This window comes from Portunus trituberculatus, chromosome 38 (assembly GCF_017591435.1).
Source record: "Portunus trituberculatus isolate SZX2019 chromosome 38, ASM1759143v1, whole genome shotgun sequence".
Classification (NCBI taxonomy): Eukaryota; Metazoa; Arthropoda; class Malacostraca; order Decapoda; family Portunidae; genus Portunus; species Portunus trituberculatus.
In genome coordinates, this window is record NC_059292.1 from 27,224,043 (window position 1) to 27,239,342 (window position 15,300).

The 15,300-nt window shown below is 41.9% G+C and overlaps 1 protein-coding gene across 1 annotated transcript in view; it reads left to right on the top strand.

Annotated features, from left to right (window-relative positions):
* The window catches only part of LOC123514732 (protein gooseberry-neuro-like), a 112,401-nt gene that overhangs the window by 80,808 nt on the left and 16,293 nt on the right, over positions 1-15,300 (top strand). The window contains exon 3 of the mRNA XM_045272815.1: positions 1,940-2,054. Within this exon, the coding sequence (XP_045128750.1) occupies positions 1,940-2,054 (115 nt within the window). The remainder of the gene's footprint in view (positions 1-1,939; positions 2,055-15,300) is intronic.

Here is a 15,300-nt window from a genome sequence, read left to right on the forward strand (position 1 = left end):
AATTTCGAAAGCATCATCACTGTAACTGTTCATTTTCTTTACAGTTGTCGAACGATTAGTTTCGAGTTGGTTCGCAGCCACACTCGGTGGGCGAACCATTAAGAAATCTTCACTCAGGAGATGCCTGATGGCACTGCAATATTTTTGGTGATACAACCGAAACCACTATCATTAAATTAACTCTCTCGGTTTCTGAACATAAAAGGATAACACCAAACAGCAGAGTTCGCGCTTCTGTCAGAAAAATGAAGCTTTCAAGCAAAGAGGAATACAACATAAGAGTGTCTCTGTTATTTGACGCACGATGCCTCTTGAAGTACTTTCCGGAAAAAAGTTTTTTTAAAATCAGAATCCTTTCTGTTTTCTTGCCTTTACGCGTAGATTTTATACCATTAATGTTGTTGGGTTCGCTCTTACATGATGAATCATTAGAATAAAACTAAAACTGACAGACTTACCGACTAACGGACTGGCTGACTGACTGACTGCTTACTGACTGACCAAGCGTTCACAATGAGATCAATCATGCTGTAAATCCGTGACTAAACCTTGCATGGCCTTCATCAACGCCCCACTAGCAGGAATTTAATTCAAATTATTGAGAATCACACACCAAAAAATATGTATGATTTGAATTACATCCATAGATGTAGTGAGAATAAATTGTAATGGCGTTGCGACACCACATTCAGATAAAATGCAGTATATAACCACAAGATTGATGACACTACATTCAATTACAGTCCAGACTCCCCTCCTGTGGCCTTCATTAATAACATCAGTACCTCCCCGAACCCGTCCCCAATCTTAGCACTGTTGTTTTAAATATACGCAGCCATCGATTCTTGTTCGGGGGTTTCTGTTGAAGCGAGCCACTAACCACAAACATGACAAGCCCCGGGAACTGACATCCAGCCCAGTATTTTCAAACACTCTGCTCTCTCACCACGACTGTTTTCAAATGACACGGAGATGATCAGCTGTGTTAAGAGTGCTTCTCCTTGTGATGATGTGGAACTCTTGTTAATCTGTCAAAGGCCACGGAGATGATCAGCTGTATTAAGATTGCTTCTCCTTGTTATGATGTGGAACTCTTATTAATCTGTCACCACACCGTAAAAACATGCTTGAAATCTCGCGTAATTTCAACTATGGACTTTTGGAAATGGTAGAAGGGCGTTGCAGAAATGTTTTAAAATATGATCCATAGTGTTGCTACGTGTGGGAGACCAATGCTGCATGTATCTTTATGTGTTTATATGTATTCATGTAATGTATTATGTTCTTATTTGTGAGCTGAACACTATACTTTCTTGATACATTGTTCCTCCGCACGCGCCTCTCCCCTTCCAGTCTTCCATTATTTTGCCTCCACTCGCCCATTGCACCTTACTTCCACCTCCACTCACGAGCCCATCCCCTCTCCACCTTTCTGTGTTGTTCTGTTCCATCACTCTATTCCCTTAGCTTACACCCACTTCATCGATTCATTCTTCCACTTCTACTCTTCCCTCACCTTATGCTCCACCCTATTATGTACACTACCTTACGTCCACTCCATCAATACATCTCTCATCTTACAGCCATCCCTCACCTTATGCTTCCACTCTATTCCACTACCTTACGCTCATTTCATCAGTTCATCCCTCCACATCCAGCCTTCCCCAGCCTATTCATCCACTCTATTCTACTACCTTGCGCCCACTTTTATCAGTTCATCCCTCCACTTACAGTCTTCTTTTATCCTACTCCATTATCCTTCCATCACCTTACATCCACTCACATCATCAACTCATTCCTTTACTTCCAACCTTTCATCATCTCTTCACTACCTCACACCTACGGACACCATCCACTCACCCCTCCCGAGATCTTTTCCCCTTGCCACTTCCGCATCTAACATTCCTCTTCTCTCTCTCTCTGTCTTCTCGGCCGTCAGGAGGGTGTGGTGGACAAGGCGTCGGCTCCCTCCGTCAGCTCCATCAGCAGGATCCTGAGGGGCGGCAAGAGAGACGATGACCCGCGCAAAGACCACAGCATCGATGGCATTCTGGGTGAGTCTTGCCATACTACCTCAGTTTGTATACCTTGAGGCTTACTGTCCTGTGTCCCTCTCAGTTGTTTGGTGTCTTCCTCTTGTTTCTTAGTCCTTTCCATGGCCTTGTATCTCTCTCATCACTGCTACGTATCCTCCTCACTATGTTCCTGTGTCTCCTCACTGTATCTGTGCCCTAAACTGTCTCTTTGTTCCCTCATGTGTCCTTTCTCCGCATTACTATCGCTTTGTGTCCTCCTCACAATGTCCAAGTGTCTCTCATTATGTTCTCCTAATACTATGTTATTCGGCTGGGTTTTTTTTTTTTTTTTTCTTTTATCATTATTTGAATTATGGATCTTCCTCTCACGGTCTCCTACCTATCTCCGCTTCCCCGCGTCCTCTGTCCCATGAGTTATCGCGTCGGAAGGAAGACTCGGGAGTGTCCAGGTAGAGGGTGGGCAGATTTCCGTTAGTGTAATAAACGTTTTAAGTCCTCACCCACCCTCCCCATCCTCCATCCCTCCCATCTTCTGTTCCACCCCATCCCACCAAGCCACTACCTTTCTCCTTATCCTCTCCGTCTTTCCTTCTCGTCACTTTACTTCTCTTTATCCGTCTTATTTTTTTTTTTTTTCTAGTTCATTATTCGATGTTTATCTTTTGTTGTTGGTTTTTCTTCCGATTTTTCCTCTGATTTACATTTATCTATCGTGTTTTCTTACTTTTTTCTCGCCTTCCTTCTACGTTTTCTCTCCTTTTTACCTTTTTTATTTTTATTTTCATTTGTCCTTAAGGAACCCAAAGGCAAAGACGAACTATTCAGGGAAAAGAAAATAACCACGCATTGTCTCTCGCATAAAAGAAAAAGAAAGAACACTAAATAAAGAAGGAATACTGGAGAAGAGTACTTATCGGTCTTTCATATTCTCCTTCAACAGTAAGACTCTTGCTGATCTCACCACCACTACCACCACCACCATCACTACTACTACCACTCTCAGTAACACATTTATTGGGGAAGGTGGAAAGGTTAACAACTGGTTAACCTCTGCTGTTGCTTCGAATCCACACCACTCAGAGTGACCACATCCTGCCCGCACTTTACGCCACACTTCTCAGCTTTACGACGTGTCACATTGTGTTGCCAGATCATACAGGAATCATGCCACTCCTGCCACTCCCACCTCAGCCCGAACCACACGTGAGAGCAGCATGGCCTGGGTACACATTGCGGTATTCTGGTGCAGGTTTACAGGAGTCCGCGACGATATAGTTTACTCTGATGCGCTTTTAGTACAAGGTGATGTAACGCAGCACAGCGCCAGATCATGACATTTCCTTACGTGTTTCATTTCTTCTTGATTCTCAGATTACAATAGAATAACAAAATGATAGGAAACAGCACAGCATAGCACGAGACAAGACACCACAACACGCCACACTATACCACGATGTAACATAATATAGAAACATAAACCTTGATACCATAGCACAGCACAAGACACCACATCGTACTTCACCGCACCACACCACACCACACCACACTACAATATCACACAAGCTCAGCCACAACGTATTATATTTTTTCATCACCACACTCCATCCATCCATCCATCCATCCATCCTGCCATCCATCAGCACCCCATCATAAACAAATCCTCACACCACTTTTATTTATCAACGCTTTTACTCACCTGTTACGAAATACACCTTTTACCTCGCCTCCTCACCTTTCCTTCCCTTTTCACCTTCCTCTTTTTTCCTCCCATCCATCTCCCTCACCTCGCCGTGTCCCCATAGCTTCCCACGCACTCGGATGCCATCATCACTCAACGACAATTTTATTATTACTTTATGTTTTTAGTGCCTCGCCTTCCCCGCGGTGAGTGGTGACCCCTGTTGGAAGCGGCTGACCACACAGACCCACATGGGCGAGTCTGCGGGTGACCAAAGCTACCGTGGCAACCAGCAGCATTCCTATCAGTACTTCGCCGCCCAACTCCTCGTCCTCGTCGTCTTTGTTTTATTCTATTCGTGCTCCAATTCATTCTCACGTGTATAGTTCACTTGCATCTATTCTTATACACTTCTCTTTTTTAGTTCCTGCCACAAATCTGCAGTTTACGTGGCAACCAGCAACATTTTGTATTTGTATCGGTACTTTCCTTCACCTTCCTTCTCACTACCTTCTCATCCTCATACTCAGTCTTGATCTACTCGTGTTTCATCTTGTTCTCTCACAAGGTAATACCTTCATCCTTATTTTTTCCTTCATTCTCGTTAGTCCTTCCTTAATTCCTGTCATAAATTTCATAAATCTGTAGTAACAGTACACTTGTATCCATAAAAGTTTAGTGGCTAAGATTTCTGTGCGCCGTTTTGTGTTCTCGGTTATATCAATTCATTCAGTAGAAAAACACTTTTTTTTTGTCAAATTACACGTTAATTAGCCGTGTTAGAGTTAGAAATGTGTGTTTGTGTTGAATGAGTAACTAGATGATGCGTAATCCTTTGGTAAGCTTGATAACATCGTCTAGTGACATTTGGTTAAAGTTTAAATCGATGCCGTGGTACTGAGAAGCATAACATTGTACTTTATAATACACGGGGGACTTATTCTCTTGATGTTAGAGAAAGGAATATCATGGAGTGTTTTTTTTTTTTCTTCTTTTGTTATTGAAGTTCGTGTAAAGAAGAAAAACCGAGAAACAAATTGAATTGTTTTTTGTTGAATGCTTGACCGTAAGTTATTGTTTATTTTGCTTCTTCTTAGTACAGTAAAATAGCGGGAAAAAGAGCGTAGCAATACACACACAGTAATCTAATAAACACAAGAAAATAAGTGCTTTTCGCGAATAATTTTATAATTTATGAATAAATTTTCTGTTTTAATCTAGACATAAAAAATACTACAAGGAAATTGCCCCAAAGACCGTGTCAACGTCTGCTAATCTTGTGAAGGAAAACGGTTAATTTTAAGGAGTGATTTCGTAATTTGGTAAGAAATCGCGAGTGTCGTGTTATTTACGTAGTGTTTTTAGACTCTTCAAGGAAATGGCGGAGAAAGAGCGTATAAATGCCTAATAATTCTATAAAATGAAACTAAACGACTTTAAAAGAGAAATTTCATGATTTAGTACCAGGAACTTACAAGTACCTGACTATTTTATCAAAGGAAAGCAGTTATTTTCAGGAGTTATTTTGTCGTCTAGAAAAAAAAAAAGTAAAAATAAAAATGTTACCTGTTTATCTTTTAGCACTGAGGTTTAGGGGGACATTTTCTTCTCGTCCAGTATACATTATTATTATTATTATTCATTTATTTATTTATTTATTTACTTCTTTTTGGGAGAGAGAGAATAATAGATATCGGACAAGCAAAGTGAACATGAAAAAAATGTATATATGCTGGTTTTCTGTTACTGTGGATTTCGTGACACCTTTTTCTCATTTCTCTAACATGCATGCTCTTCTAATCCGACTAATAAGAGTTGTGAGCGGACCACGTAAAAAAAAAAAAAAAAAAAATGCCTTCTTTAAAACTGCAATTTAAGGGAGACTTTATTTGAATTTTGCGCACATTACACTTTTAACCTTACTAAGAGAGATATGGAGAGCGTGGTGTGAGGAACAAGGGAGGGTATCCTTTCTTTACCTTGGGTGGCTATAGTATGTACACCCCATATCCGTCCCGCTCCTCACTCGTCCCCAAAAAATAGCTGTGACACGCTGCGCTACTCTAGGTCATGGTGTGGTTATCCTTCGTCCCAGCCACATCGCACCTACATCCTCCATCTCCTGCCTTTTGTGTGTGTGTGTGTGTGTGTGTGTGTGTGTGTGTGTGTGTCACTTCATTGTTATATGTGTGGTCTTGTCTTTTCCAGTTTTCATTCAGTAGATACAGCTTTCTTACCGCCTCTATCATCACCTCTTATATACCATTCAAGATATTTATTCGTATATAGGAGAAAACTTTGTGTGTGTGTGTGTGTGTGTGTGTGTGTGTGTGTGTGTGTGTGTGTGTGTGTGTGTGTGGCCCATATTCTAAAACGCTTCGTTCTCTCACCAGGTCTATTTTGAAAGGACAAGGAGATGATTACCCAGGTTTTCAAGAGTATTTTCCCTATTAATATTCTAGAAACCTTATTAATCTTCCACTAGAGTCATAAAGAAACAATGTCTGAAAATACGTGAAACTTCGACTAAAGCCTTTTGAATGTAATGGAGGGGCAAAGTGGAAATGTTTTAAAATATGATTATGTACGATATGTGAGTGTGTGCTGTGTATGAGAGGACAGACCAGCTTCCCACACAGTAATGAGGCAGGGAAGGAGTTGCTACCAGTCCTCTATACTCTCTACTCTCTCTCTCCTCATTCCGCCAGGCACCGTCCCCGAGACACCTTTAGGAAAAAAGAGCGAAACAACTTTCATCGCAATTTAACGCTAAAATTGAACGGGGATGTGGAATACGTAGAAATAAAAAGGAGACAGAGAAAACATGTGGAACTGTCTCATTCGTAACTAAATGGACAGACACACTTCTTTAAACGTTTCCTGTAAATCAAGGTGACCACATACGTATAATTTTCTTCAGTCGCACGTAGCAGAAGAGTAATAAACAAAATTTTACCTTGTAGCTTCTAAATCTGAAAAAAAAAAAATGTTGCTTTTCTTCTTTCTTTTATCTCTCCCTTATTTTCTAGTCGTAGTTTCATACGCGATTTTATTTTGTACCCCGTAAATCATTTTCGTTTAGTTAATCAAAATATATCGCGTTTCTTCTCCTCTTTCATATTTCTTTTTAGTCAGGGATTCATAGGAGGCACGTCCCGCCCTGTCCCGCCCTGGTTCACTTTTCTTTCATTCATAATTCCACGTTTTGTCACATTTCTCCTTTTACAATAATCGTGTCAAAGCAGAGAGGCGTCTTTGGCTCCTCCCCGGAAGTCATATTTTGATATTAAGGCACTGAACCAACAGGGAAAGAGAGTGAGGGAGGGAGAGGGAGAGATAAGGGAAAGGAAGAGAAAGAAGGGAGGTGGGATTTAGAGAAAGAGAGAGGGAGGGACGGAGTGAGGAGGGAGGCGGAGGGTCGATCGCTCTGAAGACTCGTGTGTACCCAGCAGATTATTGGGTGACAGTATTGGAACGATCCCAGCCACGTTGCTCTTTTTATTCCACCACAGACGAAAAGTTTATGTACCGCGAGTTTGATTTGCTAATTGGATTACTGGGAAGGGAAGGCACCGGTGGGAAGAGCTGATGTATTGGCTGAGAGAGAGAGAGAGAGAGAGAGAGAGAGAGAGAGAGAGAGAGAGAGAGAGAGAGAGAGTTTTAGGATATAGACAAAGTATGAAAATGGCACAGTAAAATATAAAGCGTTACATATGGGCTGAGAGAGAGAGAGAGAGAGAGAGAGAGAGAGAGAGAGAGAGAGAGAGAGAGAGAGAGAGAGTGTTATGAAAATGGCATAGTAAAATATAGAAAGAGAAAAAAATCTACAATCACTTTCTTTCAGCTAAAACATTACACACAAGTTTTCCATTACCACTGAAAAACACAAATTAACCCCTTTGCTCTCAATTTACGAGTTTCCTTTCCTTTATAACTCATGGCGGTTGCTTCAGATCTATTATATTCCTTTTGCTTGCCACAGATACAAGGAACTGCTTTATGGTGGAGAAATGAGACTGTTGTTGCTGTTTCCATGTTTTCTTATTCGTTACCTTGTGTGTTCCTAAGTTTCCATATTTGTAAGGAGGTTCTTTAAGCTGTGAAATTATTGTCATTGTGTCCAAGTTTCCTTATTCGTTTCCTTGTTTCTTTCCTTGCTTGCTTCGGTATTTGTTTCCAAGTTTCCTTATTATGTTGTAGGATTTGCATTGTTGTTACTAGAGGTTGGTGAGGAATCATGGGATGGTAGCGAACACTTTATTTTGGATTAGTGTCGGCCATAGAGCTTCTTCAAGAAATCTTTATCCCAACCATTATGAGAAAAAGTAATAATGTAGAAATATTTACTACTGCTTACTTTGTTTAAATTAGACCAGCATTCCAACCATAATTTGACCAATGTTGCAGTGTTAAAGATCTCGATTTGTTGCACTTATGACTTATTACACCTTTTACCAGCTTCATTTTTCTTAATTCGTAGCAAAAGTTCCAGTTTCCCTTTCTGACTGAAAATATATTTGCCATTGACTGTAACATCACTAGAGATCTTTAATTTTGCCTGCGATCCGTTTGATTTCACTCAAGTTCTGCTGACGACTTCATTTGTCTTGCTCACAGATTACACAGTTTCTAGTCTCTCCAGCAGAAAAAAAAGAAAGAAAAAGAAATCCAATGAAGCTGTTCCGAGCAAAATCGACTCGTGAACAATTATGTCAGCAACACTTTGGAAAGCATGTCTTTGCGAGGCGCCAGGGAGGGATTATCAATTTAGGAGCAGATCCAATTATGACGATTTTTTTCTTCTGTACTCAGTAAGACAAAACCATTCTCACAGATCGTTAATTATACTCATTTACCTTCTTGCACACGCGAATTTACTATTTTCAACTTCTTTTGAGCCGATTCTTGAAAGTTTGCGGTGGAAAGTTGGCAGAATTTCATGGCGTAAGTAAAATGTTAAGCAAAGGTGAGAAGAAACATGTTATTTAAGTCAGTGTTGAAAGGCTGAAGAAAGAGAAATAATTAAGGATTGCATTCAGTTTTGCATCTGCGGTTTCTTTTTCGTTGTCTGACGTTTCTTTTTTTTTTTTTCATTAACTGTCAGTGAGATAATACAGCATTTACTCTTTTTTTATATAGATTAGTCTCTCTCGTCCCGCTTGAAAGTGTGGCGCTGGCGATGGAAAGCGTATGGCCATCAGTAACGAAACTTGCGGTGAAAGAAAAGAAAAGAAATGAAAAATAACACACACACACACACACACACACACACACACACACACACACACACACACACACACACACACACACACACACACACACACACACACACACACACACACACACACATACATGACACACACCACAAAACACAAAATAAAAATAGGATTGTCCAAAACTGACACGCTTTTCGACCCTCCAACCTTCTTCCTCCCGTTTTCTTTCCCTTTCTTCCCTTCCTCTTCCCTTCACTTCCCCTCCGCTCCTCATCACTCCCTCATTCTTCTCCTCCCTTGCCTCTACTTCCACCCGGCCCCCGTCAGCCTCAGGATCCTCGTAATGGGTTAGTGATGAGGGAAGATACCCATGACAACGGGATCTCGTTTGAAGTCACCGGGATCTCCTCTGCTTCACCCTTCCCTCCCTCTCACCCTTCCCTCTCACACACACTGCCACAGCTTCCCTCCCCTCCGCTCTCCTTTCACTCATCTTACACAGGGAGACAGAAACACACACACACACACACACACACTCACACACACACACACACACACACACACACACACACACACACACACACACACACACACACACACACACACACACACACACACACACACACACACGTCATTGGGTAGATATTTAAGTGAATAATGCGAAATTGAGTATATTTTTAATTGAACAAATAAAGACACGAGCGATAAATCAATAAAAGCAAAGAAACAGGCGTGTGATTACATAATTTATTTGTAATGATGCTGTTTTCATCCGTAAGTTGCATTGATAAGTGGATGCAGTGATAAAGATGAATGTTGATAAGAGACTCATTATTACACTTCTAGGTAAACAAACAGTGTGAAGATAAGAGACAAATAAGGACACATTTAGGTAAACAAACAGTGTGAAGATAAGAGACAAAATTAATAAGGATACATTTAGGTAAACAAACAGTGCGAGGATGATATATTTGTGCAAAGAAAGGAGAGTGTGTAGTAGTAGGAGGAGGAAAAGAAGAGACAGAGTAAGAGGAGAATATTCTTTCTTCCATTTCATTCATAAAGATTACCACAGAAACACTCCCCACCTGGCAACACTGCGGAACCAGGAGCCTTGTGGCATGAGAGATCCCGGACAGAAGGATTCACTCGGCGTTGGAACCACTGCGGCGGCGGCGGCTGAGGTGTCTGAGGCGAGCGGAAGAAAGAAGAAAGGCAAGGAAGAATAAAATAGCGGAAAGAAATTGATAAAAGGAATCGCCTCTTTTGTTAGTGGAAGTTGTAAGAGGGATTAGACGTGAGGGGAGAGAGGGAGAGAGGGAGGGAGGGAGGGAGAGAGAGAGAGTGAGAGGGAGGGAAGAAAGGCCGGCAGGCAGGCGTGGCGGGTGTCAAGTCAGGGCGCGTGTCTTGCTTGGTTTTCCCACGGCTCCCAAGGTGTCTGATCCCACACTGCCGCCGCGGAGGAAGGTTCGATCCCATTGACTCGTTCCACCATTAATTCCGAGCCAGAAAGAAATCAGATCAGTCTTATTCTCACTCGCTAAAACATTAATCTCTCTCTCTCTCTCTCTCTCTCTCTCTCTCTCTCTCTCTCTCTCTCTCTCTCTCTCTCTCTCTCTCTCTCTCTCTCTCTCTCTCTCTCTCTCTCTCTCTCTCTCTCTCTCTCTCTTACTTTCCTCGGTTATCGTCAGCTTTTCAAACTTCATGAATCGTGGCACGCGTTCAAGATATAATTCTGCAAGACACCACTGCCATTGAAAAAAGAGTAATCAAGACTCTTTTCCTGCCTTCAGTTGTATTCAGGCTTCGTATTATTATCTAGAGTTATTGAAGCTAGGAAGCAAGTGGTATACTGTCATTAGGAGTGTGATAAACCTACATTACATAAAGATGGAGTAAGAAGAGAGAATACTGAAATAAGAAGAAAAAAGAGGAAAAGAGAAATAAAACCTAAGTCGAAAGCAGCAATTTTGTTTTGGAAATAGGATACGAAGACCCAAGCAGATACGCTCCACGCGGAAAAGTGATTGTTTAGCAATTGTCATTTTTGCCTAAGATGTATCGGATATCTTTGTTGTCCCATTACTATTCATTAGGTGAATTAAGAAAACGTGCTTGAGCATCTATAATCAGTACCCAGAGAAGTTGTGTTAAATCTCGGACACAATATCTGAAGTGTGAAGAAAGTAGTGTCTCTGGTGAAATCAATCTACTAGAAAAAACTGGTCGGATGCTTACAAATCTTCCACTTTTGATATATGAGAGGTTATGGTCAAAAAACTACAAACTGAAAACAAAATGCCCTCTCAGGAAAACCGAAAGCAAAGTTTTAAATCACAACCAGCATTGCCTTGAATTTTCTTTCATAGGTAAGAGGAAACAGAAGCAAACAGGCAGGCAAAGGGTTCTAAGGTATGCTAGTGAAAGGCATGGAAGACTTGAGAATGCCATAGCTCCCTCATTCAAGTTTTACATTAGGGAGATGGACAGAATAGGGATGGGAGAAAGTAGAGCTTGATCCATTAGTCAAATCTGCGTGGTGTCTCATTGCTCAGTTGTAAACGAAGTGGTAAAGAAAAAAAGAAAAACATTAAGGAGACAAAGAAGAGAAGGAGGAGGTGGAGATGGTGAAGGTAGAGGAGGAGGGAAAATGAAAGGCATCAGAAGGCCAAATGGGTCATGGCTTATGATTCAAACTCTTTATTCTTCCATCCCCTCCTCTCACTTTCCCTCCCTCTCACCTTACCTTCCTTCCCTCCTGCCCTTTCTCTCTCATATAAACTTTCTTTTCTTCCATCTTTCCTCCCTTCCTTCCTTCCTTCCTTCCTCTCTCCCTGCCTCCATCCATTCATTCATCAATCCATCCACTATCTCACTTCATCCTTCCTTCCTTCCTACCACACCACCTTCCTCCCTTCCTCTCACCCTCACACACATCTCGTACCTTTCTCCTTCCCTCCCTAACACACCGACCTCCCTTCATCCCGCTCTCCCTCCTAGCCAGCCATCCTTCCAGCCTTCCTCACGCCCCATACCTCCCTACACCGTCCCTTCTCTCCTCCTTTCACCCTCACACTTTACCTTTACCACCTCGACCCCTTTCTACACTGCGATACGGGGGCAACACATCATCTCACACCCTCAGGAACGTAAACCTAGTCCCTCAAAACCACGTCAATTTAACCCTTACTTAATCGGCGCAGAGAGGTGATCCCCAGGCCACGTCTCGTCTTGCTAAGGTTGTCGGCTTAGTTGAGGTAGTCGCCAACCACTTTGTAGGTGTCAGCTCGGTGAAAGAGAGAGAGGCCGCGAGAGGCTGTCATAGGGAAGGGCTAAAAGAGCACTGCCATCCGTTACTCACTTAGGCAAACACCTGTTGGCGTTAATACGACGGTAAACACTCTTCGTCTTGCTAGGGTTGGTGTTGGGAGCCTTGCCGCGTCTTGCCTTGCCTTTCCTTGCCTTACCCTGCCTTGACTAGCCTTTTGATTTTCGTTTTCTACATGTAGGTTGGGTGGTGTGTGTGTGTGTGTGTGTGTGTGTGTGTGTGTGTGTATTTGTTTGTATGTAATTCACCTCGGTCGCCTGCTGGTCACCCAGCCAGTCTTCCCCACTACGGAGCGAGCTCAGAGCTCATAGACCGATCTTCGGGTAGGACTGAGACAACAACACACTCCACACACCGGGAAAGCGAGGCCACAACCCCTCGAGTTACATCCCGTACCTATTTACTGCTAGGTGAACAGGGGCTACACATTAAGAGACTTGCACATTTGCCTCACCGCCTCCGGGACTCGAACCCGGACCCTCTCGAGTGTGAGTCGAACGTGCTAACCACTACACTACGCGGTGTGTGTGTGTGTGTGTGTGTGTGTGTGTGTGTGTGTGTGTGTGTGTTCGTTGTGTTGTGAATCATCTAGTTGTTACGATTCTTGGTTTTTAGTTTCAATGTTGTGACTGTTGTTTAATGTTGCCGGTTGTTTGTTTTTAGTTTGATACCATACACTTTTTTTTTTACATTTATTTTATGTTCAATTGACTTTCTCTCTCTCTCTCTCTCTCTCTCTCTCTCTCTCTCTCTCTCTCTCTCTCTCTCTCTCTCTCTCTCTCTCTCTCTCTCTCTCTCTCTCTCTCTCTCATCCATCTCCCCCTTTCCCTCTTCTCCTCACCCTCCACCACCACCACCCCCCGAAGTGTCATATCCAGATCTTATCTCTGGGACGGCTGGGGCTGAAGTGGCCACACCCGCGCGGCGCCATCAGAATACACACAGAATACACGACACTCCACTTGCTAGGACCTCGCCGGGGAAGGACAGCCACGCCAACATTTCAAACGGTTCGCTGCGTCGCGTTTCTCCGATGGCCTCTCCCTCCCCTAGCGTCAGGAGAGATTAGCATTGAACTAGACGAAGGGATGGGACGGGAAGAGCATCAGTTGGGAGGACGTGTGTGTGTGTATTTCATTCCATCTCGCCTGATTGTATTTGAGGAAGGTTACGCTGTGAACTCTAGTGAACTCTGGAACTCTCTGCTCGCTTCTGTATTTTCTTTCCTCTTTCCTATGACCTTAACACCTTCACGAAGATGATTTCAAGATACATTTTCATTTTTTTTACCTTTCTTTTTGCAGTGGTACCTCAGTGGGCCATTTTTTTTAACTCTTTTTGTTGTCCTTACTCATTATCATTCTTACATAAAAGAAATCTAAATGAAAGTAGTCAAGATGTGGCACGAGAGGAGCAGTAGTAGGGAAGCCGTGTATGTATTTAATTCTATCTCATTTGATTGCATTTAAGGAAGGTTGTGCTGTGATGTAGTCGGGTGTTAGGACGGCATGCTGGAGAGGCTTGGAATGGAGGAGTGATGCTAAGAATGATAATAGTGATGTTGGTACACACAAACACCGTTAAGACACGTCCATGCGATCAGAAATCTCAAGAGGGAATGGCAAAGGGGACACTGATAATGGAAAATCGAGCAATTGTTGTAAATCTGTGTATAGCGTGACTGTTAGATAAGTGTTAGTGACTGCGTAGTGTGGTGAGTAAGAGACAATAACAGACGAGCAAGAAAATCACGAGAACTCGAGTTAGAAGAAATCAGGTTTGCATCTACTGAATATCCATGTACTGTACTTTCACGCCCAATATGCTAAAGCTGTTTTCAATTTAGATGTAATTACGTTCAGGAGAAGAAAATAAAAACGAAAAGCAGGAGAGGAAGTATTACCTTTCATTAAGAAGACTAACACATTATACTTGAGTGCAATGTTATGTTGAAAATACACATTATTCTTAACCTACTAACACTTCACGCAGCAGTACCTCAGTTAGAAGCAACAATGGGGTATACAGAAGCAAGATTTATTCAAGGACACGAACACACATGATAAAATCTCCAGCAAAGATACCACAAAACGATAAGAAGGAATAAAAAAGAAAATACGAATAAAAGGATTTAATTTATGCGGAATATAAACCCCGAAATGAAGGAAGAGGGTGGAAACACGAATCTAGCATGCACACCTGCCTTCTGCCTTCACACCTGCCAAGCCGCCTCCTCACCCTCACCCCACCTTAGCAGCTGCCCGATGTTAAACACTCTGGAGGAAAACCGCAGACTTGACCACACACACACACACACACACACACACACACACACACACACACACACACACACACACACACACACACACACACAGAGAGAGAGAGAGAGAGAGAGAGAGACGATTTGAAGATTATAACACAAAATCCCTTAACATCCATACCATCTTTTTATCTATTCCAGATCCTTTTAAAAGTTCTCTTAAGATTTTTTTTTTTACTTTTTTCATATTTCTTCGTCTTTTCTTTTCATTTTTTTCTTTTTTACTTTTTTTTTTCTTTTGACTGACCTCCAAGTTCCGCCTTTTGGTTTCTCTGCACGCAATATGTATTTTTTTTTTCTTTTCTTCTTCTTCGTCTTATTATTATTATTATTATTATTATTATTATTATTATTATTATTATTATTATTATTATTATTATTATTGTTGTTGTTGTTGTTATTACTATTATCATCATCATTATTATTTCATTACTGTTTTTCCTGTTTGTGTTTCCCTCTCCGTGCCGCGCGTCACTTTTCCTCCTCGTGATCAACATGAAGCGAGGACAAACAATTTCACATTTTGTCCTCGAGAGTGATGTCATCACTACATCACCTCTTTCACGACGCCTTTCTTTTCATTTCCTTTATTTTTCTTTTGTTTTTTTTTCCATTCCAGTATTATGCTCTCTTTAGTTCTCTTATCTGCATATGTATATTTATTCTTCCTGTGCTTTTTCCTGAACCTTCATCACCGCCATCATCACCACTAGCTCCTCCTC